The sequence below is a fragment of the Struthio camelus genome, chromosome 23 (genome assembly GCF_040807025.1).
Source record: "Struthio camelus isolate bStrCam1 chromosome 23, bStrCam1.hap1, whole genome shotgun sequence".
NCBI lineage: Eukaryota > Metazoa > Chordata > Aves > Struthioniformes > Struthionidae > Struthio > Struthio camelus.
In genome coordinates this window covers 7,079,355-7,101,447 of record NC_090964.1, presented here as the reverse complement: position 1 = coordinate 7,101,447, position 22,093 = coordinate 7,079,355, and the positions used below count along the sequence as shown (strand labels likewise).

At 65.5% G+C, this 22,093-nt stretch overlaps 1 protein-coding gene and 1 long non-coding RNA gene across 2 annotated transcripts; one reads left to right on the top strand and one right to left on the bottom strand.

Annotated features, from left to right (window-relative positions):
* Window position 1: 1 nt before the first annotated feature.
* Window positions 2-4,024, top strand: LOC104143867 (uncharacterized). The gene is made up of 2 exons (XR_011136043.1): window positions 2-1,553; window positions 3,459-4,024. It is a non-coding gene; the product is annotated as an uncharacterized lncRNA (long non-coding RNA).
* Window positions 4,025-7,852: 3,828 nt separating this feature from the next.
* Window positions 7,853-20,056, bottom strand: CRYBG2 (crystallin beta-gamma domain containing 2). The gene is made up of 20 exons (XM_068917619.1): window positions 19,946-20,056; window positions 14,692-16,931; window positions 14,264-14,311; window positions 14,053-14,171; window positions 13,598-13,754; window positions 13,309-13,448; window positions 13,086-13,212; window positions 12,892-12,927; window positions 12,676-12,803; window positions 12,398-12,524; window positions 11,975-12,117; window positions 11,743-11,869; window positions 11,583-11,615; window positions 11,342-11,454; window positions 10,905-11,034; window positions 10,552-10,691; window positions 10,300-10,423; window positions 9,209-9,367; window positions 8,521-8,680; window positions 7,853-8,346 (listed from the first exon to the last, which is right to left on the bottom strand). The coding sequence occupies exons 2-20, from the start codon at window positions 16,843-16,845 to the stop codon at window positions 8,258-8,260; spliced, it is 4,254 nt and encodes a 1,417-aa protein (XP_068773720.1). The 5' UTR covers window positions 16,846-16,931; window positions 19,946-20,056; the 3' UTR covers window positions 7,853-8,257.
* Between the last annotated feature and the right edge of the window lie 2,037 nt (window positions 20,057-22,093).

The window sequence follows — 22,093 nt, the reverse complement described above, 5'->3', positions numbered from 1 at the left end:
GTCGTTTAACGGCACTTTAAGCGTTTTCCAGGGCAGGACCCGGGGCCGTGAGCGCAGCTCAGCCGCGCTGCTCTCCGGGGCGCTTGGCCGCCTTAGTTTGAGAGCAGCAGGAGCTCGTCCGTTTTTAGCACCTTTTACGGCACGTTAGCCGTCTGCAAGAGACTTTTGCTTTGACACTTCCATGAGCGGCAAAAATGAACGAAACGAGGTGAAGCTTGTCTGCGGCTTTCGGAAGAGCCGGCAGGTCCTCGGCTCTGTGGAGGCTGGCAGCCGGCTCTCTGTGCCCGAAAGCCCTTCGCAAAACCAAAACAAGGCAACAGCTGTATTTTCTGCCTGTGGATGGTGTGTTTCCGTGGATTTAACTATTTCAACCTATCTTCAAAAGAATATAGGCGGATGCCTTTTGTTTCCTGCTTTTTGCCACCACAGTTGAGCGGGTGAATGAGCTCAGAGGGCCGTTGTGAGGAAATGACTGGGCCTTGGGGAGGAAGTAGCGGCCCTATCTCCTAGCAGCGTTTCTCCATCGCGTGTTAGGTGTGCTGCCCTTGGTGGTAGCAGTTCCTTGGCTGAGCGCTAGCGATTTGGGAGGTGGTAAAATCTTTTCAATCTAGAGCAGCCGCCGCAGAAGTATTTTGTAGATATTTTAATTAGAGATGACGTTGAACAAGGCCTGGATGAGACCAGGCAGGCTTGTAACCTCAATTCGAGCTGGCAGCTTGGGTCCGTCTTTTGTCCCGAGTTGCAGGGAAAGAGGTTCGTTACGAGGACAAGGCAGGGCCCTCGTTCAAATGTTGGCTATGATTTGCAAACCTTCCCCATGAACCATGACCTTTTTTTCCACTATTAGTCCTACACAGGCATGAGGGACAGGACCACGAGCCCCCCAGTGATAATCAATCCATGGGGTTTCGTGCTGCAGGTGCAGGGGGGGCATTATGTGATGTGGCAAAGGCAGGGCGCTGGGCTCTCAGCGTTTGTCTGGCGCCGCTGCCCTGGGACCTCCCGCTCTGGGCTCCTGGGTGCCAAACGCGACTGGCCTGCAGACAAAACGACAGCAGCCTCCAGGATGTGGAGAGGGAGCGAGGCTGTGCTGGGAACGGGCTGGGAAACAGGAGCTGGTCTTGTGCTGGGTGATGGGGACTGACAGCTCTGGAGAAGAGAGACCCAAAGGGCTGCCGGCACAGCTCTGCAGCCACCAGCATCCCTGTGCACCCCTTGCACCAGCCCCTTGGCTTAGCTGGAGGAAATCGCCCTGGCAGGGTGAGAGCTGGCGAGCGCTGCTGCGGGATATTGTCCCCAGGTTCAGATCTGGAGGCCAGCAGGCGCGTTCAGATGTGACGTGGGGTGTTCAGGGGTACAGGAAGGGCTGTGCACGGCTGTGATTGGTGAGACGGGGCTGTGGCTCCTGTGCTTAAAGCCTTGTATTACTTTCACTGCAAGCAGATGAGGAAGTGTCATAGTGCTGTGCATCCAGGACACACCGAGCCTTGACGATGCAGCCTCTCCAGCGTGCCTGCCTGCTCCTCCTGCTTGCTCTGCTTGCCCTCTGCTTGGTAAGAAACCCATGGCTCAGGGAAGCCTGGGGAGCCCCAAAAGCTGGGGGAGGCCCAGCTGGATGCGTCCCTCGGGTGCACCTGCAGTCGAGGCACTGTAGGGTTCAGCAAGTGGAAGAATTTCTGCCCACAGCCAGAAAACAGAGCATTTTACTTTCTATCTGACTTTAATCCTTATAAGAAGCTTTGCAGTGTGCTCTGTAAGGTTTAAATAGTTCTATATGTTTTTTTTAAAAAGCTTTTTTTTATTTACCAGCAGTATGCATATCCGTAACCTCTATGCTTCCCAGCTCGCTACCTCATCTTGCAGTTTCTCTGGCCCATGCAGGGATGCCTGCGGGGGCTGCATGCTTCCTTCTGCCTCTCCGTGCTGAAGGTTTTTTTTCCTTCCCTGCCAGGAGGCTTGATGAGGACTTGATTTGAACTTGCCCCCAGCACTGTGCTGGTCGAAGGCAGCTCTCTCCTGGGTGAGGACCATTTTGTGGGAGTCAATTACGTTTGTGCCTGTGTTTACAGGGAAGGTGATGCTATTCAGAGCAGCTCCTGCAACTATTTTTCAACAGCTTGTTCCCAGATCGTTTTGGGCTTCTGTCAGTCACAAATGTGACAGGCAACATGACTTGTTGCAGGCTCTACTGGATGCATTTACATGTCAGGAGTCCCATTCTGTGTCTGGGCAAACCCGCCAGTTGCAGCCAAAAATGCTTGTAGTGAAAGAGTGCCTGTGAGCAGCCAGAGCAGCATGCAGGGACCCCGTCCTCGTCCCCGTCCCCAGCTCAGCCCCAGGGGGCTGAAGAGCAGTGTGAACAAGCACAGGTGTGCAGGCAGATTTGGCAACCCTGTTCCAGCAGATGAGGCAGTGCTTGTCACCGTGGTGCCCCATTCACAGGTGTAACTCACTGCTGCCTTCATCAAAATCTTACTAATCCCCAGGGAAGGACCAAACAACCTAGAGAAGAGTTTATGCACAGCTAGGGCAGGAGGAATTCAAGTTGAAGACCTCTCCTTCCAGATTAAGGTGTTTGAGAGGGGAAGGAAGCTGCCCTGAAATTACCATCCAGGCTGTCTTGCTGTTTCATGTCTCAATGACTGCAATGTTTCTGCTTGCGGCAACCATTGGGTCCCTCTGGGCTGGCTCCAACCACTTCCCGCTGGTGCCCAAGACCTACTCCAACCACCACTGCCCTGTGGTGCCTTGAGGAAGGGGGGGTACCTTCTCCTTCCCTTCTTTTCCAGCATGAGGGGGTTACCGGCTCTGTGTCTTCACCCCACATCCTCCATCGTGGGCCTCGCAAGCCCCCACATCCCCATCTGCTTCCTCAAAGGGGCAGAGATGGCTGCTTTCTTTCTGCCCCATCCCCCCCCCCCCCCCCGCAATGTCTACAGGCACCTGGCTAGAAACAGGGGAACAACATGAGGAGAGCGCTTTTTTTGCTTCCTCCTTTGGGAAAATCCAGAAGCAGCTGGTGATTTCTGTATGACACAAAGGAGAAACAGCCAGGGGAGAAGAGGATGCCTCATGTCTCTGCAGGGAAGAGGGGGGGCAATTGGCACAGGAATTGTGCCCAGGCTCCTTTGGGCAGTTGTTTCTGTTTGATTTGCTCCTCAGGATGTCTGCAAAGTGGGGCTGGGCAGGGGCAGGAAGCCATTTTGGGGCTGGCGTGGTTTGTGCTCCCTGCCCTAGCGTCTCAGCAGCAGCTGGGAATGTGTTGCAGCGGGGATGGACCCTCCTTGGGGCCCGCGCAATGCTGGGCTGGGTTCCTGTCGCCAAAGAGGGGCTCTTGTGGTGGCATAAAGCCCCTGGGCTGAGTACAGGCCAGGAAAGGGGTCCTGGAGGTTTTTTACCCTGCACTGCCCTCCAGCCTGGTTTCGAGCAGAGCCTGACTCTCCTATTTGCTCTTCTAGCCCCTCGGCTGGGCGGAGGTCATGACCACAAAGGGCATGACCAGCCCCCACGGCCAACCAGCCAGCCTGGCCACCTCGTGCTGTGGCCCAGCCTTTATCTCCCTCATGCTGGGGCTGGCTGCAGCTTTCCTCCTCCGGATGTGCTGAGCCTCGGGGCTGACGGCACCCAAGCGCCCTGGCCTCCCGGTCCGCCCCGCAGAGAGACCTCCAGGACGGTGGCCCTGGGCCCTCCTTGGACACTCGCAACGAAGACCGGCCAGCATGATGCCATCGCTCCCACCTGCAAGTCCCTCTCCCCAGCCAGCCGGCTGCTCCGTGCTCACTCCCCTGGCCCCACATGGGCCCCTCAGGCTGTCGCGCTGCACTCCAGCTCCCCTCGCCCCAGAGTATCGGCACCAGATGAGGGCAGCCGCCCCGGTGGGATGGACCGACGCCACAGCGACGCTTTGCAACATGATGGCGAAGCTGCCCTGGCTCCGTGCGCCCCAGCTGGGAGCAGGCAACCCACCCTGGTTCGGGAGCAGGCGTGCTGCTGAGGCTTTGAGAAATAAAACATTGCTATAGTGGCTGTGGTTCTGCCTCGTCTCTTCTGGGGATGCTAAACTTAACATGGGTGATGAGGAACACTCGTGTGGCCGTGCGCGTTTGTGACAAGGCCAGGGCGCCTCGTGCCCCGTTTGCAAGGCCAGCGAGGGGGCAGGCTGCGCGTGGCGAGGGGAGGGCAGCTGGGGCTGGCACGTCCCGTCGTGTCGTGGCAGCGTCGGGCTCTTCAGCGCGGGGGGGGTCCCGACCCACGTGAGCGAAACCGAAACCTGTCGGTGCTCAAAGGGGCCCGTGGCGCGCGAGCAGCCCGGGCCACGTAATCGGGCTGAGGTTTTCTGGCAGGAAACGTCTGGTGTCGTCCTTGTCGCCGCGCCAGCCCCGGAGCAAAACGGCCGGGGGGTCGCTGCGGCTTTCCCGACAGACACCCCCAGGGGCAGAGGGAGCCCGGGGGCTGCAGGGGCCCACCCGGATGTGGGCAGGGGGCACGGGGCCCAGCCTCAGGGTCGCTCGCCCCATGGGCCCCACTGCTGGGGGCACCGCCACACCCTGTGCAGCGCCCCCTGCCGGGCGGACCTGCTCTCCACCCCACCCCCACACAGCAGCAGACCAATAGCATGGCAGCACTCGTGCTCCTCACCAATCCGGTGTTGACACTTGGCCGCTCCTGGCCAGCCGCGCCCGCGGGCGGGCTATATAAGGCTGGTCAGGGCGCAGTCCTCCAGGCAGTGTGGTGGGGCTCAGTGTGGTTGTGTGGTCTTGCTGGCTCTTCCTGCGGCTGTGTCTGACGTGACTGGAGGCGGGCCTGAGCCCCCGTGAGCTCCTTCCTCCACCCTGAGAGGATGCTGCTGGAGCTTTGCCTGGCAGCATGGTGCAAAGGGTGTTTTGGGGCTGATGCCAGCATGGGGATTGGTGTGGGGCAGCAGGTGAGCCCCAGGTGGCTGATCCTGGCTCCCTGCTGGCCTCAGGGAAACTGAAGTGAGCAGTGAAGCCTCTTGCCTGCTGTCCTGCTGCTACACCTGCTTGCTCCAGCTGCTGGCATGCTCCCTGGCTGCCCAGGCCCTGCACTTGCTCCTGAAATGGCTCTTCTGGGGTTTGATCATCAGCAGTGCCGTGGTGTCAAGCGATACGTGAGGGCCTGTGCCTGTTCCAGTGCTTGCTTGCTGTCCTTCACCGCGGAGCGAGCGCTGAGTGGCAGCATCTGCCTGATCTCCCAAGCAGCCCAGCCTGCCTCTCTGATGGGAACCTGCTGCCCCCAGAGCTGCCAGGTAGCATCATACTCGCTGCCTGGTGAACTGAGCTCGTGCTTCAACAATCCTCAGCAGCTTCCAGGTGCCTCTGTTGTGCTGCAGCCCTGGCCTAGAGCCTGTGGAGATGGTGACACCTCCCCTGTGGGTCTTCTGACTGCCTGGCAGACATGTAGCCTCAAGGCAAAACCCTCTCTTGGTCTCTTCCATGCTCCAGCCATCTTCAGCATTTCTCCAGAGCCTGGAGATGAGTCTGTGGTCCTCTGCTGTGACACTTCGGGACCTTGAAAGCCCAAATGTTCCACCTCCATGTGTCTGCCTGGCTCTCCAGAATATGAGAGTATCAAGCTTCACATGTTTGTCCTACCAAGGACTCAGAAGGGACATAGGTATTGCGGCTGCCTGTGGTGATGCCACCCCTGCCTGCACTGAGTGTGCATGCCTGCCTGCCAGGCCGAAGTCTCTTTCCATCGGTATGAACGAGTTCACTATCTCGCCACGTTGCTTGCCAAAGCAAGCTCTGCCACAGCGGTGAGCTGGCCTGGAGCCCTTCCTGTGAGCCCCATGGCCGGGGAACACCTCCCAGGGCTGCCGGCGTCACCCTCTGTGCTGTGTTGCTACCCTGAAGCCTTGTCCTTCGGGCCCAGCGTTACCCTGAGCTGCTCTGGTGCCTCCTGGAGCAGCGGGTCAAGACGCAGCCCTGCCTGTTGCTGCTGCCTCCGTGCGGTGGTTTGGACTCTGGCCAGTGAAAGTCCACCTGCCCCCTGGCCGGACACTGCAGAAGTGATGTGAGCATGTCTGAGCTCAGCTCCCCAGTGCAGCGTGCTCCACTCTCCTGGGATGTGTGCTTGGTTATGTGTCCTCAGTGCCTGAACCAGTCTGTGGGCAGCTCAGAACATGGTTCAGCATAACGATGGACATTTGATCACAGCTGTCCCTGAAAGCCAGAGTAATCACTGGCCATCTGAAGACACCTGGTCTATGGACTTCAGTGTGCCTGAGTCTGTCAGAGAAACCTCCAGGGAGTGCGCTGTTGCTGCCGAAATGGCTGGGTTGCGCTGCGGGGCTGGTAACTGATACTGCCCAAATGAACCGAGTCTCCGCAGCTGGGCTGTCTGTACCTGGGGCTGTCCCAACCAGTTCAGCAGACCAGGTGCTTGTCAAGAGCAGCCTCCTCTCTAGCAGTCAAAGCAGTCAGTGTCTCAGTGCGTGGACTTCTCCTCCACAGATACCTTCTGAGTGAGTCATGTCCCTGAGGAGCTCCTGCCGTGCGCCAGCCCTCTGCTCCGGTGGAGGAAACCTCTGCCCAGTGAGCCTGAGGCCGAGCACACTGACCTGTACACTGGGCAGCCCGGTCCCAGGCTGTGCCCTGGCGTGGGGCAACTGCTCACAGCCTGGTGGTCCCGGCTCGCTGCTGGTCCTGCCCCTGCATGGCCCCATCCCAGGGTCCCCCCGGTGTGGGCTGTAGTTAAACGCTGCCAAGGCAGAGCTCATCCTGGTGGTGACACAGCTACCCTGGCACCTCTGCAGCCCTCCAGCTGATGGAGTTAAAGCGGTCCTGGGCCTGCAGCAGAGCAGGGCTCTGACCCGAGGTGCTTGCCACCCAGCTTGGGCTGCCTGCTCCTGAGACCCCAGTGCTTTCTGCCAGAGAGCACGAAGCCTGGGGCTGAGCTGCTGTCTCAGGACTGCCTCTGCCACCATTGGGCTGAAACCACTGTGTCCTACACCACTAAATGACTCTGAATCAAAGTCCTCTTTCTGATCCCCTATGCTTTTTACCCCTCTCATTTCATGATAGAGAATTACCTAGATAAATGTCCCCCACCTGTAGGGCCCAGGTGCCCTGCTCTCCTCCACCTATCTTCTCTGCCCAGGGCTGGGCCAGGCCCAGAGCCAGGATGCAAAACACTAATGTGGGCATGCAAGCAGGGTCTGGGGAGGGGGGCACCAACAGGCTGGACTCCTACTTGAAGGGTGTCCCTGCCCTGGGCTGGGGGTCCTTGGGCCTGAGGAGAGCCTGGCAGATGCCCTGCTGCAGAGTCCCGTGCTTGTGTGGACTGCTCAGAGCCACCTCTCCCCCCCAGCAGAGGTGTTTCTTGTGGGACTGGGTGGCCCACCGGCAGTGCTAGGGCAAGGCACCCCTTGGGGCAGGCCACATAGTCTCATGCCTGTGTGTAAAGACCTCTCCTCTCTCTACGTCCCTTTAGAAGTAGGGGGTGAGATGTATTCAGAGCCCCTTTTATTTAGCAGAGATGCTGCCCTGGGATGGGGCTGCTCAGGGCTCCAGCAGCCTGTGGCCAGGCTGATGCTGTGCACGATGCTCTGCTGCTCTGGGCGTCCAGGGCACAATGCTCTGCTCAGCGCGTCCAGGGATGGACACGCTCCTGTCTGGGATAGCCCATTGGAGTCTGCCTTGCCTTTTAAAATCCAGGTCCCAGATCCTGCGTGTGATCTTTGGACACTAGAGGGCACTGGGTTCCCGTCCAGGGAGCAGGATTAGGGGTGCTGCAGGGGTGTCTCACAGGGGTGCCAGGCCCTGGCCTGAGGTATCTCAGCCCCTGGCAAAGCGGTGCACAGTGGCCAGCATGCAAGACAACCAACTATGCATGCAGAGCTGACCCGGCATGAGAGGGGCCGTATCTTACACACATACATAAATACAGCTTGGAGGGGGAAGCCGGGGTGGGAAAGGAGCCCTGACATGCAGTGCTGCGCACGGTCCCACGCCACATATCCCCTGGGTGTTCATGGGGCCTTTGCAAGCAGCTTGCTGGGGCTCCTGGTTCTCCCACGCCCCAGGAGGGTGATGGGGTTGGTTTCCCCTCGGTGGTGGAGGCAGCACAGTAGATTGATGATTTTTTGGGCGTCCTTCATGCCAGCAGCCAGGGCAGAGGAGGGTTTTGGGTGCGGTGTGCGCAGGGAAGCAGGCAGTCCCCCAGTACAGAGGAGCTGGTGAGGTGTCCCCCTCCTGCCCCACAGCACTTCTTGGAGCCGGGGCCACATGCGGCCCCCTCATAGCACTTGTATGTCCCAGATCTGTGTGGGTCTTTCCTCAGCCATGTCCCAAATGATGGCATGATCCCGGTCGTACGTTCGGCCACCTGTGGAGAGAGGGGAGAGTTTGAGGAAGACTCAAAGTACCTTGCAGGCAGAGTGGTCTCCGTTCCCCCTGCTCCCGAGGGTGGGGAAGGGGTCGGTGCTCCATCTTGCAGCCAAACACCCCATTTCAAGGGGTCCCTGGAGAGGCTGCCCCAGTGCCACAGTCGAGACCTCACCCTTTATATCCAGGATCATGTCCTCAAACATCTGGCTGTGGATCCGTCCTGAAGAATCGATGCTCCAGGTTTGCCGTGGCATCCGGTTCTCAGACCACAGTACCGCCTTCGCACCCTTCCCAGCAGGCCCGATGACCTGCAGGCTCATGTTGGGGGCAACCTGAAACGAACCGCAGCCACCAGGTCAGCCTGTTCCCCTCCCTCATCTTTGTCTGATGCTTTCCCTGCCGCAGGTGCTAGCATGTCTCGACGGCTATGAACCTGGAGGATTTTGCCGCTGGTCAAATGGAGCTGGTTTTGGAGTGGGCCACTATGTGGGGAAAGCAGGAAAACCTCTCGGTGAGAGAGATGGGCACGATCAGGGCAATGAAAGTCCTCTGAGGAGGCAGGAAAACCTTCAGAACTCCAGGGGAGACGTGGGGAAGAGAGAATCAACTGATCTTTCTATGCCTCAGATAGCAGATAAGAAACCCTGGGCTTATGCAGCAGAGAGGGAGGCTGAGGCTAGATACTAGGAAAAGCTCTGTACTGTATAATCCCTGAAAGATTGCTCCAGGGTGGGAAATACCCAAGCAGGACTCGGAGCAGGTTTGACACAGACAAAACAGGTCCTGCCAGGTGTCTCCTGGTCTCCTCCTGCTCCCGTTGCACCCCTCCGAGTCACTGGCGGTCACACACGAGTCCTGACCTGGTTTTTGATCAGCCCCTCCTCGTAGTACCAGGTGGAGCTGCTCTGGTCGCTCAGGCTCGAGACCACCACGCGCCCTGCTTTCATGTCCTCAGCGTCATCAGGGACGGACAGGAAGCGCTCCAGCTCCTTGCTCCTGATCCGGAAATATATCCGTCTCTGGAAGGAAAGAGAGATTTTTGCTTGCCTCTTTCGCTTGGGCTGTGCTTCCTGGCTCTGCGAACCGGGGTCTCCCTTGCGTTTCAGCCCTGTAGAGCAGTTTGCTGGTCTCTACAGCACTTGAAAAGCGCTGCTGTGTGCATGTCCTGCACCATTCACTGCTACCGGCAGACAAAGGGCCTCTCCCAGCTCGGTGGCTTTGGGAAGGGAGGACCTGGACTCCGTGGCTCCTGCCAGGACGGTCTGAGCAGCCCTGGCCAGGGGATGCTCCAGCCACCTGTGTCCCCCAGCAGTGCCAAGGGGATGGCCATAACTCTGGCTCATCTCCTTTGTAGCTGGCACGGTCATGACTTTCCCTGCCGGGATGCCAGTGCATTTTGCAAGCTGCCTGCCTACAGGGAGTGTTTCACCACAAACGCAGCCGCTCCCAGGGTGGGAGCGTGGCGCAGGGGTGCGGGGATTAAAGTGGTGCTAATGATGTGCTGGTGGCACCTTCATGGGCGAGAGCTGTCAACGGTGTGCCGCTTTCCAAGGCCCTGCCCTCCCTGCCTCCTCCAGGTCACCCAGAGCCGCTATTGCATCCACCTTCAGGCCTCTCTCCATCAGGCTGAGGATTTCGTGCTCTTTAGCTCCTTGTGAGCTCTCCATGAGCATCCCTAAAGCATCCAAATATATCCTCGGGGACTCCCTGTCTCACAGGCCCTGGACGGCCCCCTCCTTGCCTATCAGCCTCATCTGACCCTCAGCTTGGTTCCTCTTTCCCTCGCCTCCTGCAGAGCTCTGATGGGGACAAACCTCATCTCCATCCTCTTTGCATCAGCTTGCCTGCCCCGGGCTTGCTTTGGGGTTCACCATCACCGCCTGCTCCCGCAGGTACCAGCGCGGGCAGCGCCGCATCCCGGCAGGCGGGGCAGGGAGCTGGCAGGGCTCACCTGGCGGATGGGGTAGAGGGAGCCCACGTGCTGGAGCCCGCTGTACGTCAGCCAGTTGGTGATTTCAGTGCAGTCCAGCAGCCACTGGCGGCCTCGGAAGTCACCGTGTTCGCACAGCACCCAGCTGAGGGGACACGGTCAGGGCATGGTCACCCCAGCGCACCGCGAGATGCTGCCAGTTGGCTGCAGGGCAGCCAGGGCCAGCAGGTAGCAAGAGGTCAGAGAGCCGGGCAGGGCCCTGGCCTCACTTACATCCCTCCTTTGACGCGCACCGACAGCACGTGGTTGTTGAACCCCTCAGCCTGGAGGCTCCGCACTTCATGGTTCAGCTCGATCTCCTTCCCCTCGAAACACTCCAGCCCGTGCAGGAAGATGGAGGGCTCCGAGAAAAACTGTGGGAACGGGATGAAGAGACAGAGGCATGATGGGGCAAGCCAGGAGGAGCTGCCACCCACAGGTGCAGAAGGGCTCCCAGGGCGGAGAGCCCGTGCAGGGCAGAGGGAGCCTGGGGAACCCGCAGCAGAGGCGGCTGTGGGGTTTCTCCCCAGTCGTGGCCCCGGGGCAGCCGACAGCGCTGGTGGAGGGAAGGGAGGGCCAGTACTCACCACTGGGACCTTCTTCAAGGAGCGGATGACCGTGGAGGAGAGGCAGCCCATGGCGCTGAGCGTGGGGTACTCGCCCTCGGACAGCACGTGCTGCTCCCCCGCAAACGCCTGCCCGTCGAACAGGGTCCAGCTGGCGGAGAGGAGCGTTCCCAGGGGTGACACTGCTGTCACGGTGGGTGTCTGACCCTTGCAGTCCCCTCGAATGTCAGGGCCACCCCTGCCCATCCCTGCCCTCTTGCTGCCTCCCTGTGCTGCCGGAGCCACCTGTGGGTGCCCTCATGGGGCACCTGTGGGGTTGCTAGCCTGGTCCACCCTGCAGATGTGATGCCCAGTTCTCCCCAATCCCCGGGGGTGCTGGAGGGCGGCGGGGAGGGTGCCCATCCCGCTCGCTGGCGAGTCTCTGCATCCCGGTGCGGTCGGGGCCAGCATGGTCCTACCTGCCCCCGTGGACTCTGCAGGAGTGCGGCACGAAGGCTGCGGGCAGGGCGTCCTGGTCGTCCTCGAAGGAGATGTGGTCCCCGAAGAAGTCAGGCTCTGAGAACAGCTGGATCTGAGGAAGGGGAGCGAAGGGGCTGGGTGAGATGGGGGCAAAGCCACCGCTGCCATCCCACAACGGGCGCTGCAGCGAGTGGCAGGTTCCCCCTCCTGACCGCGTGCACGGGCGCAGCGCCGTCTCACCTTGGAGACAAAGTGCAGGTTGTGTTCCCCGACCTGGAAGCAAACAGAGCGCGGCTGGTTGGCATGGCTCGGGCTCAGGCGCTGCCAAGCAGCCCTCGCCACGATGGGCCCCTGGCACCTGCGCCGGAGTCCTGCCGCCCCGGGGGACGGGTGCTCTCACCTGCAGGATGGGCTGCGCCGAGGCGATGCGGCAGTCGGCGGCGCCCCAGTCTTCACAGTTGCGGTACACTCCTTTCTCCAGGACGTACTGCTCGCCCGAGAAGTTGGTGCCCTCGTAGGCCACCCACCTGCCAGGGAAAGATGGGGACTGGCTCAGTTCCTCCCTCGCCCCCCGCGGGGACCGGCTCACGACCGTGCCCCGGCCCCCTCGTCCTGCGCAGCCCCGCACTCACACGCCGCTCAGCACGTGGATGGACTGGGTGACGGGGCCGTAGCCGGCCAGCTGCGTGTCGGGGAGCGCCTCGCGCAGCTCCACGCTGGGGCCCTCCTCGAAGTCCACGGCTTCGAAGAGCACCAGCGCTGGGTTGGAGAAGTCCTGCGGGAGAGGGGACCGCTCTGAGCCCCTGAGCCTGCCTGGGGGATGGGGCTGCGGTCCGGACTCTCTCCTGCCGGGACCCCAGGGACTGTGGGACCAGCTCTAGGCACCTAGTTCGTTGTGTGTGACGAGTTTGGGGGATCTCGGGCCATATCCAGATGCCAGGTGTAGACCGGGAGGACAAGGATGGGACTATGAGGGGACAGCTCACCCTGCCCACACCAGGCCCAGCCCTGACTGCTGCTGACCACCCCCCCATTGCCACCGGCCTTGCCCTCACCGTCCGAATGAGGCGTAGGGACACCAGCTCCTTGTTGTAGCCACCCCACTGCGTCCAGTCGTGGTACTCCCCTTCCTCCAGCAGGTACTGGTGGCCCCGAAAGCCTTCCTTCTCGTAGCCAACCCAGCTGGACACACAGATAGACACGGGCGGTGAGGCCGCCAGGGTCTCCGGAGCAGAGCGGGGCAATTCCCGGCGCACACCAGGACGCAGGGAAGTCGGCTGTGCCGCTCCAAACCCGTCCTCTCCCCGCCGCGTGCCCGCCGCGAGCTGCTCACCAGCCCCCCAGGACGTGCAGGGAGCCCACGGTGGGCAGCGGCAGCCCTGGCAGGCTCCTCAGGTCGTAGATGTCTCGGCTCACGGCCAAGCTGCGGCCCTGGAAGCCCGCGTCCTCGTAGATGACCGCCTGGGGACACGGAGGGGTGAGGAGCGGCCGTGGCGCGGCCCGGCCCTGCAGCCGCCCGGGACGGGCGCTGCTGTGCCGCCGCGCTCACCTGCGGCTCCCCGGGTCGCTCCACGACAGGGCAGCCCTGCAACGAGAACAGCCCCAGTGAGGCCGAGGAGGCCGCGGCAGGAGGGGACGGCGGCCGGACGCTGCCGGCCAGCGCTAACCGAGCCAAACCCCATTTTCGTTCAAGGAAAGATCTTTTTGGCTTCGTTTCGTTTGCCGCCGGGAAGCGGCACTCACCAGCCGGATGGGGTGCATGGAGCAGATGGATGGGTCCTTCGCTCCCCACGCCTTTAAGTTGGGGTACCCACCCGGCTCCAAAACGTAGGGGTCATCGTCAAAGAACGGCTTGGAGTAAACCAGCCACCTAGAGAAAGGAGGAAAACCTCTTTGAAACGCCCGAGCCCCGCTCCCGGGCGCCGCTCGTGGCGGCCCGACCCCGCTCCCTCGGCCCCCGGCTCACAGGCCCGAGTGGACGATGACGGAGGAGGCCATCAGAGCCTGGCCCCGCGTCCGGGTGTCCTCCGCCGAGTCGGTGAACGTCAGCCTGGCGCCTTCGCCGTTCTCCTCCGCAAACAGGCTGATCTCAGGGACGCAGTAGTCCTGGCGGGGGGGAACAGGCAGCATGAGGGGCGGCCGGGCCGGCAGAGCCGCCGGCTGCGGGGTGGCGGTGCCAGCTCCGGCGCCCTGCGCTCTGCCCGCCGGTCGCTGGCGCCGGGATGAGCGCGCGAGGGCCGACACGGGTCGCTCACCCGCACCACCCTCTTGAAGGAGCCGATGCGGAAGGGTCCGGTCCTGCTGGGCGGCCCGCTCTGCCCGTAGGCCGTCCAGGGGTTGTCGATCTCCACGTCGCCCTCGGCCAGCACGCACTTGCGCCCGTGAAACCGCGGCTTCTCGTACATCACCCACCTGGGAGCGGGGGGGCGAGAGCAAAGGGAGGAAAATCCGTGCGGGACGCGGTCGGCAGGATGCGGCCCCCAAGGCCCACAGCCGGCCGTAAGGAGACGCCGGCGGCACAGCATGGGTGGGGACTCCCCGCCACTGCCGGCCACCCACCGGGATGCTGCGTAAGAGCCACGATAATTAGCACTGGTGCGATGGTGACACCCGAGCCCCAGGCCGGGACCTCAGCTCCGGCCCCGGGGCGCGCAGCCTGGCGCGGCGGCTGGCTCCCTTGGCGCTTCCTGCGGCCCCTCCTCTCGCTTACCCTCCTCGGATGACGCGGATGGAGACGGCGTGCGAGAGCTCCCAGGACGTGGCGTCGGGCACGTCGCCCCAGATCTCCCGTTTGTGGCCCGCAAAGCCCGACTCGGAGAAGAGGATGATCTGGGAAGGGGGCAACACGGCAGAGAGGTGGTACCACAGCGCCGCTGCGGGGATGGCAACCCCGGCCCGGGCCCCGGCCGCGCGCCCCGTACCTTGCCAGGTCTCTTGTTGATCTTCTTGAGGGTCTCCGTGTCGTCCTGCTGCAAACACCCGAGAGCGGAGCGGCGTGAGGAGCAGCGCAGGCGCGTCGGCTGCGCCAGCCCTGCCGCGGCCGCAGCCTCGTGCCTCGCCTCCGCCGATCCCTCCCATGGCCGCGGCGCGCACGCCTCGCCCCACCTCGCCCCGTCCTGCGCCACCCGTTACCTGCCCGCCCGGCCCTGTAACACGTCCCCGCTCAGGGCCGTGTCACCGCTGGGTCCTGGCCCAGGTCAGATGTCCCCGGTGGGAGGGGACGGCTGCTCTGGGGGTTGGCGTCAGGCCTCCTCCGCCCGCGCCCGGGGAGGGGGGACGGATGTCTCTGCGGGCACCGCGCTGCTCTGTGGCTGCCCGCGCCGGCAAACGCCTGCCGGGATTCACTCACCAGCCGGTCAGCAGGGCACAGGGCGCTTTTTGGCGCCGGCTCTTGGGCGACAGGAGGGACACGGCCAGGACTTGGGTCTTCCGGCGAGGCCGTCTCCTGGGCCGCATCCCGGCAGGGCTCGGGGCCGCGGCGGTGGTTGGGGCACGGCTGGTCGGGCTGCCCCGGCGGCAGCGCGGGCTCAGGCGAGCTGGGGCCCTCCCTCTCCAGCGCCTCGAGCGGGGCCGTGCCGGGGGACACGAGGCGGCCGTAGAGCACGCTGTTGTCCAGGCGCGAGTAGGGCTTGCCCTGGTCCGCGGCGGCCGCCCGGTGCTCCAGGAAGTCGGGGAGCGGCGCCGTGCCCGTGAGGACGTTGCCTCGGAAGAGCATGCTGTGGTCGAGGGAGGCCCTGGGGATGGCGACTTTGGCTTTCTCCTCCGCCCCGGCCTGCCTCAACACCCCCAGGAGCGAGTCCATCTCCAGCTCGGCCTTGGCCAGCCCGCCGTCCCGGAGGACGCCCCGCCGGGGCGCTGCCGGAGCCGGCGGCTTCTCGTCCCAGCTCAGATAGGGGTTCTCGACCTCCTCCTCGGGGCTCTCCTGCCGGGCCGCGGAGTCGCCCTGCTCCAGCAGCTCTCGCAGGGCGGCGGGCAGCGAGCGCTGCGCCCGCGGCGCCACGCGGTCCTCGTGGATGGGAGGCAGGACGGCGCGGCGGCCCAGCGACGAGGGCCGCGGCTGGCGCGGCCCCTTGGGCGCCTTCCGCATCTCCGAGGGCTCCATGTTGCGCAGCGTGTCCACGAAGAGCTCCATGTCCACCACCAGCTCGAGGTCCTCCTCGGCCGTGTCTGGGGGGCTCTCCACGAGCTGCCTGGAGGCCACGGGCTCCGGGGGTGGCTCTGTCCTGCTCTCCGGCTCTTGTGCTGTTCCCTGGGGGTCTCTCATTGCCTCTCCACCCTCCTGCTCAACCTCCACCTCCTTCAGAGGCTCCTGGGCTTCAGGTAATGGCTCTGGGCCATTGCTCTCCTCTGCGGAGGGGTTTTCGGGGGTGCCACCAGCTGCCGTGGAGCTCTCTGTGCTCGGTGGCGTGGTTGAAGCGGGGCTGTCCCCATCTGTTGTGCTTTCTTTCTCCGCGGCAGCCCCGTCTGCCTGGCTGCCGGCTTCCTCCGATGGGCAACGCTGGGATCTGGTTATACTGGCTTGCAGGTCCCCGGGCCTGCCGCCATCTCTCTGGCAGCCGTTCGCCTTCATGTTTTCGGCTTGCGTGGAGCATTTCTCCTCCTGGGATCCCTCGGCCGAGAGCCTCGCAGCCTCCGAGGTGGTTGGGGAGCTTTCAGCGGGGACGGCGGCATCGGGGACGTCGCTGCCCGGCTGCCCGCAGCTTTCCCCTGGCGCCCTCGCGGCCGCAACGCTGGGAGCCTCGTGTGACCCGTTTGGTGTTCCCCTTCCCTCCGCGAGCCCTGGATCGGACCCGGCGGCTTCCTTGCCCGCCCGCAGCACGGTGACGTGCCTGGCTCTGGGCACGGCGGGGCGAAAGCCGGGGTCGGACCTGCATGGGGAGCCGGGGACCGGCGCGGCGCTGGCTGCCGCGGGCCCGGGGCCGTCCCGGGGGGACCCCGCGGGTGAGGAGGAGCTGCCGAGAGGCGCCGCCACGGGCGAGTCGGTGGGTCTGGCAGCGTTGAGGGCACCGTGCAGGTAGCTCTCCCGGTGCACGGGGATTTCGCGGGGGGACCCCGCGGGCGTCGCGGCGCTGCCGGGGCCGTCTGCCCTGGGTGAGCCGGCGGCGCGGGCGCTCCCAGCCGCTGCTGCCTTTCCCCTCTCATCCTGCCTCCTCGGCTTCTGAACGGGGGAATAAACCTGCGAGAAGATGGGGCCGTGCGTGGTGAAGTCCTTGAGGAGGTTGATGGAGGAGGAGCGTTGCCGGTGCAGCAGGGCCGACGGCCTGGCCGCCGTCTTCTCCACGATCTCCCGCTCCCAGGCCTGCAGCAGCATGGACACGCGGGACGGACTGCCGTCCCGGCCCTGCGAGGCCGCGGCGCTCTCGAGCCTCCGCGATGCCAGCGAGACCTTCTGGAAGCGGGGCCGGGCCTCGGGCCCCGGCGTGCCGGGCGCCGCTTGCTTCATGCTCAGCTCCGTGCTGGAGATGAAACCTCTGGCCTTGGCGGGGCGGAAAGGCGAATCCATGGCGGGGATCCTGCTCCGGCCCGACGCTGCGGCGCGTTTCCGACAGCCTCCGTCCCCCCGGTGACGCCGCGCAGGGCCTGCCGGAGCTGCAGAGAACGGGCAAGAGAAATCACACTGTCCGCGCTAACGAACACCCCCGAGTCTCGCGACGTGGTGCGCCCCCCTTGCAGCGCCGGGCTGAGCTGAGGACAAGAGGTGAATTTGGGGCGCTAGCTGGGCTCTCCGGAAAGCTGCACCACGGGGCTGTATTTCTAGGGACAGTCACCTCCTCTCCTGCGGTGCTGGCACAGCGCGCCTGGGACGCGGAGCCCCCTCCATCCACAGGCACCAGCGCTGGCTGCTTTCTGAGCGTGGCCCAGGGAGAGGGAGAGGCGCTTTGCCACCACCGCAAGGCTGCCTCCGTCCCCGGTCCCCAACGGGGCACGGCCGCGCTGCCCGCCGGGGCCCTGCCGCACACGGTAGCAGCCCAGAGGGGTGGCAGGGTCCCGGCAGCACGAAGGGTCAGGCTGCGCCGACTCAGCCAACGCTGCGAACGAGCCAGCCCGAAAAGCAACAGCCCAAAAAGCTGCTGTGCCGGGAGGGAGCGCGAGCGAAACGGCCTGGCTGGGGCAGGAGGAGGTGGCAGTCGAGCCCCAGGCTCGGCTTGTCCTTGCAGCATCGGCCCCGTGGCGGTGGCTATTGCGGCTCGGCAAAGAGGGCATTGCTCCCTCTAGCTCCAGGGGCCCCATTGGCATGAGCAAACGAGCCGCACTAATTACCGGGCTCTTGCACCATGCCAATGCGGCCCCGTCCTGCTCGGCAGGGGACGCGGGGCAGGAGGCTGCGGGGACCGGAGCCCTGCCCTGAGCCGTCCTAGCTCGGGCTCGCGGGGAGGCGACGCTGTGATTAGGCGGCGTAACTGCCCCAGAACGGTTTTATTGCTGTGTTTGGGTTCTGGAAAGCAGCTGACGAAGCACCCGCCGGTGACGGCCTCTCGGCCTCGGCATCTCCCAATTTAGTTGGTGTCACCGACCCAGCGAGAGCGGAAGGGAAGGGGGTCTGGGGCACGTCCCGCGGAGGGGCTGCGCCTGGGCCTTTCCCGGCTGGGAGCCCGGGCAAAACCTTCCTGCTCAGAGCTCGCTTCCCCGCGGCTGTTTCCCAGGTTGGGCTTCCCTGGGGCGTTTGGGGAGGCCGGGGCCAGGCAGCGCTGTCCCTGGCACCGTCCCCGCCAGCACCCGCTGCGTCTCACGTCCCCTGGCCCGGCAGGTCTTTCCGGCAGAGATAGCAAGGGTTAGAGTCATTTTACCAGCGGCGCTGAGACCTCGCCAGGGAGCACAGCTCGAGGCCAAGACCAGCCCTGGCTATTTTAAGGGCGAGGAGCCGGGCACAAGGTGGGTGTAAGAACAAACGGCCAAGACGAGGTTTAGGCTGGACGGCAGACGAAGCGGGGCTCCACGGCCGCTGCCTCGTGCCGGGACGGCCGCGCAGGGCTGCTGCCGCCTGCGGCGCTCGGCGCCCCGGCCCCGCTCGCACGAGTTGCCCCCGAGCTGGCCAGGCTTGCGCAGGGGGTGACTTGCTCGAAGCCAAATCAGCAAAGCCAGCGGCGCTCTCCGCCAGGCTGTCCGCCCTTTCGGACGGCACGTGAGCGGCGGCGCCGTCCGGGGCCCCTTTTGCAGCGCGGGTGGCTCAGGCAGCCGCCGGGCTCCGCTCGGGCGGATGGGAGGCTGGAGGCGAGCGGGGAGCCCGGCCCCGCGCCGCCGGAGCGGCTGCGTTTTCTGCTGCAATCAGGTCGCATCCTGCATTGCGACAGCGGCGCTCTGCCCCCCCCCGCGACGCCGTCCTGCCTGCTGCTACCTGCCGCCTCCGAAGGGCTTTCCCCGCCGAGCCCGCGGGTCTCCCGGTGCCGGCCCGGTGACTCAGCCAGCCGGGCTGACTTTTGCCCAGAGCCCGATTTCCAAACCATCTCGAGGCCCTATTTTCCCCGGCCCTTGGCCCCCCCCTCTACATGCCGTAGCCGCCTCTTGCGCCCTGCGCTGCCCTGGGCCGGCCTGGGGACGGGGCTGGCGCGGAGCCCTGCTCCGCCAGCCGTCACCCGCGGAGCCCGGCGGCTTTATGTAGGCTATCGCTAGCCGCGACGGGGGCGAAGAGGCCGGCGAGGACAGGCCCTTTCCCCGCGAAACGGGGACGCTGGCTGGGGCGAGGGCGGCGCTGCCCGGCCCCGCTGCCTCCGGCTCGGCGGCTCCCACGCCGCCGCCGCGCGCTAACGCCGAGCGCGCCTGTCGCAACGGCGCGGCTCATTAATCACCCCCTGTCCAGGCGAAGCGAACCCGGTCGGCTAATTTGTTGGCTTCTGCCACGAGGGAACGATTTGCCGTGCGGGGCGGGGGGGGTCTTTAAGCACCCTATTCAGGGCTTATAAGCATCCAATTAAAAGGCCAAAAATGCCATTTACTGTTCAAAAGTGCCGGAGGGGCCGACCCTTCCGGCTGCCGAGGGCAGAGACCGCCGCGTCCCAGCCGTAGCGGGCTTCGAACCGGCGGCCGGGGAGAAGATTGGGCCTCTGGACGCACGAGGACGTGTCCGATAGCGGCGGGCTGGAAACGGACCCGCCGCCTGCAGGAAACGCAGGTGTTTGGTTTGGGCGTCTGCTGCTCACTTTGGGGTTAATAATTAGGGCAGGGCAATTTCCATTTCCCCTTGGTGCCTGGTGCTTCCCTCCCACCGAGCGGAGCTGTCGCGGTTTCGGACGCCCAGGCGGTGGGGAAAGGGGGGGGGACGGGGGAGCCCCGCTGCTCCTGGTGGGTCTGGGCTATATTGTGATGCTCGGAGCAGGGTTTAAACCGGAGCAGCCCCCCGGGACCGAGCCTACGAGAGCCAGAGCCGGGCTCAGCCCCGAATCCCCATCCGCTTCCCTCCTGCGCCGCCGGGGCTGAGCGGGGAGCCCGTCTCGCCGTGCGCGCGGGCCGGGGGCCTGGGCTGAGCCCCCCCCTCCGCTGCCTGCCGGCCGCGCTCGCAGCCTGGCTGGGGTTTTGGGCGCTGGCAGCCCGGATTCACACGCTGCCTCCCCCCTCCGCCGGTTCCCAGACAGCAACGGGCGGCCGCGGGAGCCCCCCCCGCCTACCTGCCGGCCGAGGGTGCCGCCGGGCGGAGGGGTGTCCCGCGGGTGGCCGCGCTGTCCTGGCCGGGCGGGCTGCGCTGGGCGCCGGGTGCTGCTGGCTGCGCCAGGCGCGCGGCGGCTGGGCGGACCGGCTGAGCACCCGGCCCTCGCCGCCGAGCAGCCAGCCCTGGCCGGCCGAGCGGAGGTTTGGCATTCCTCAGGTGCTGACAGCCGGCGAGCCGGTCGGGCTGGTTCCCCCGGCGAGCCGGCTCGGCTCCTCCGTTTCCTGCGACTCAGCAGGGCTGGGAGGGTGGCCTGCCCGCCCAGGCGGCCGGCGGGGGGGCCTCCGTGGACCCCTGCCCGCTGCCTCTGCTTCTCCACCCTCCTCATCCTCGCCCGCCTCCGTCAAGGTGATGGTGGCCCAGTAGCAGATCTTGCACCCGTCTTGTCGGTTCCCGCAGCGGGGCTCTGCCGGCCCGTGGCCGCGAGGGGCTGGGGCAGCCCCGGGTCCACGACCGCAGCCAACGCCATCGGCCCCTCGGGCCTCCCGCTTGGACCCTCCGGAGCCGCAGCTCGATCCAAGGTGGCTCCAAGCGTCTTGGGGTCGGTGGGCAGCTCCGAGGGCGTCTCGACACCGGCGCCGGCCGCCCCGTTGGGCTCGGCGCCCGCGGCGGCCGGCAGCCCCGGGCTGCCCAGCGCCTCCGCCAGCACCTCGGTGGAGGAGAGCTGGAGCCGGCCGCGCACGGCCGCGTCGCTGCCCGCGGCGGGTCTCTGCAGGCGCGCGAAGGGCCAGGGCCAGGCGGCGGTGGCTGCGGCCGGCGGGTCCCCGTAGCTGCCCCGCCGCCTCGTCCATGGGGCGACACGGTGGCTGGGGGACAGAGAGGGGGTCACGGTGGCCCTGGGCCACCCAGGGAGGCTCAGCCACTTGCTTCAGCCTTGCCCCAGGGGCCTGGGCGCTGGCTCTCGTCCCGGAGGGGCTCTGAGCAGCGTCGGAGCCGGCACCCGGCCGGTATCAGCACCCTGCCCTGAGCTCGTCCCCAGCACCCGCGGGTGCCCTGCTGCCCCCCACAGCCCCCTGAGGCAGGGACACCTCCGCGGCCAGCGACGAGCGGCGCGATTCGGCCTCCCGGAGGCCGTCTCCAGCTGGGGACACCCCTGGGTGCGCGCGATCGCCCGGCCCTGGGTGCCGCTGGCGCAGCTGAGATTTGGCCTCGAGCGCTGGATGTTTGGTGGGTTTGTTCCCGTTCCCCCGCACCACCCCGAGCCAGGAAAAGCTGCCAGATGTGACCCCCCCCCCCAGGAATATCCAACCTAGACCCCCGCCGCCCCGAGATGCCCCGTGCACACCGCAGGGGAAACCGAGGCGCAGGCCGAAGGCTGGGGTCGGGGAGCTCGCGCCCCTTCCTCTGCGCCCATCCCGGAGAGACGCAGGGGGGTCACGGCGGACTCTGCCCCGCGGTGGCAAACCCCGGCGTGCACGGAGCCGAGGCTCGCCCGCCCCGCGCCCCCCCCCCCCCCCCAGCTCCCCTTCCCTCTGAAGGGGAGCCTCCGAAGCCCCCTCCTCCCCGGGCTGCCCCGGGGCGTCGCGCGCCCTGTCCCCCCGCTCCGGCCCCGCGCTGCTCCCGGCGCCCGGCCCGGCAGGGACGTGGGGCACCCGGGCTCTCGCGCAGCCCCCAGCCCAGGTCAGAAAAGGCAGCTGAGCTCCGAAGGCAGAAAATGGTATTGAATAAAGACGCCGGAGCGCTGCCGGTCGCCGGCCCCGGCTCGCGGCTCGGGGTCGGGCCGGCCGCCCGGCGGCTGCCAGCTCACAGCTTCTCGGTGGGCGCTCCGCCGCCCCCGGCGCCCATCCCCGCGGCCCGGCGGGGGGGGGACGCTCGGCTGCCGCGAGCCGCTGGCGGTGGTGGTGGCAGGGGGTCCCGGGGGGGTGCGCACCCCGGGGTGCACCCCTGAGATCTGGCGGCCCCGGGCTCAAGCCGGCCACGTGGCGGGACGCCGCGGCGGGGCAGAGCGGGCGCGCGGGGCGTCGCGTGGCCGGGGGGCTGCCCGGGCCGGCCCGTCGCCCGCTCCCCCAGCACCGAGCCCTGCAGGAGGGCCGGGCCGGGCCGGGTCCCCCCTTCCTCCTCCTCCTCCTGCTGCTGCTGCAGGCTGAGGGCGAAGGGCTCCGTGGCGGCG

Coding starts and splice junctions, on each gene's coding strand:
- CRYBG2 (XM_068917619.1), bottom strand. CDS start 16,845: ATGGATTCGCCTTTCCGCCCCGCCAAGGCCAGAGGTTTCATCTCCAGC. Junction 13,449..13,597: donor CCTTCAAGAGGGTGGTGCGG/GTGAGCGACCCG, acceptor CCCCCCCGCCAG/GACTACTGCGTCCCTGAGAT. Junction 12,525..12,675: donor CTGCACGTCCTGGGGGGCTG/GTGAGCAGCTCG, acceptor CTGTGTGTCCAG/CTGGGTTGGCTACGAGAAGG.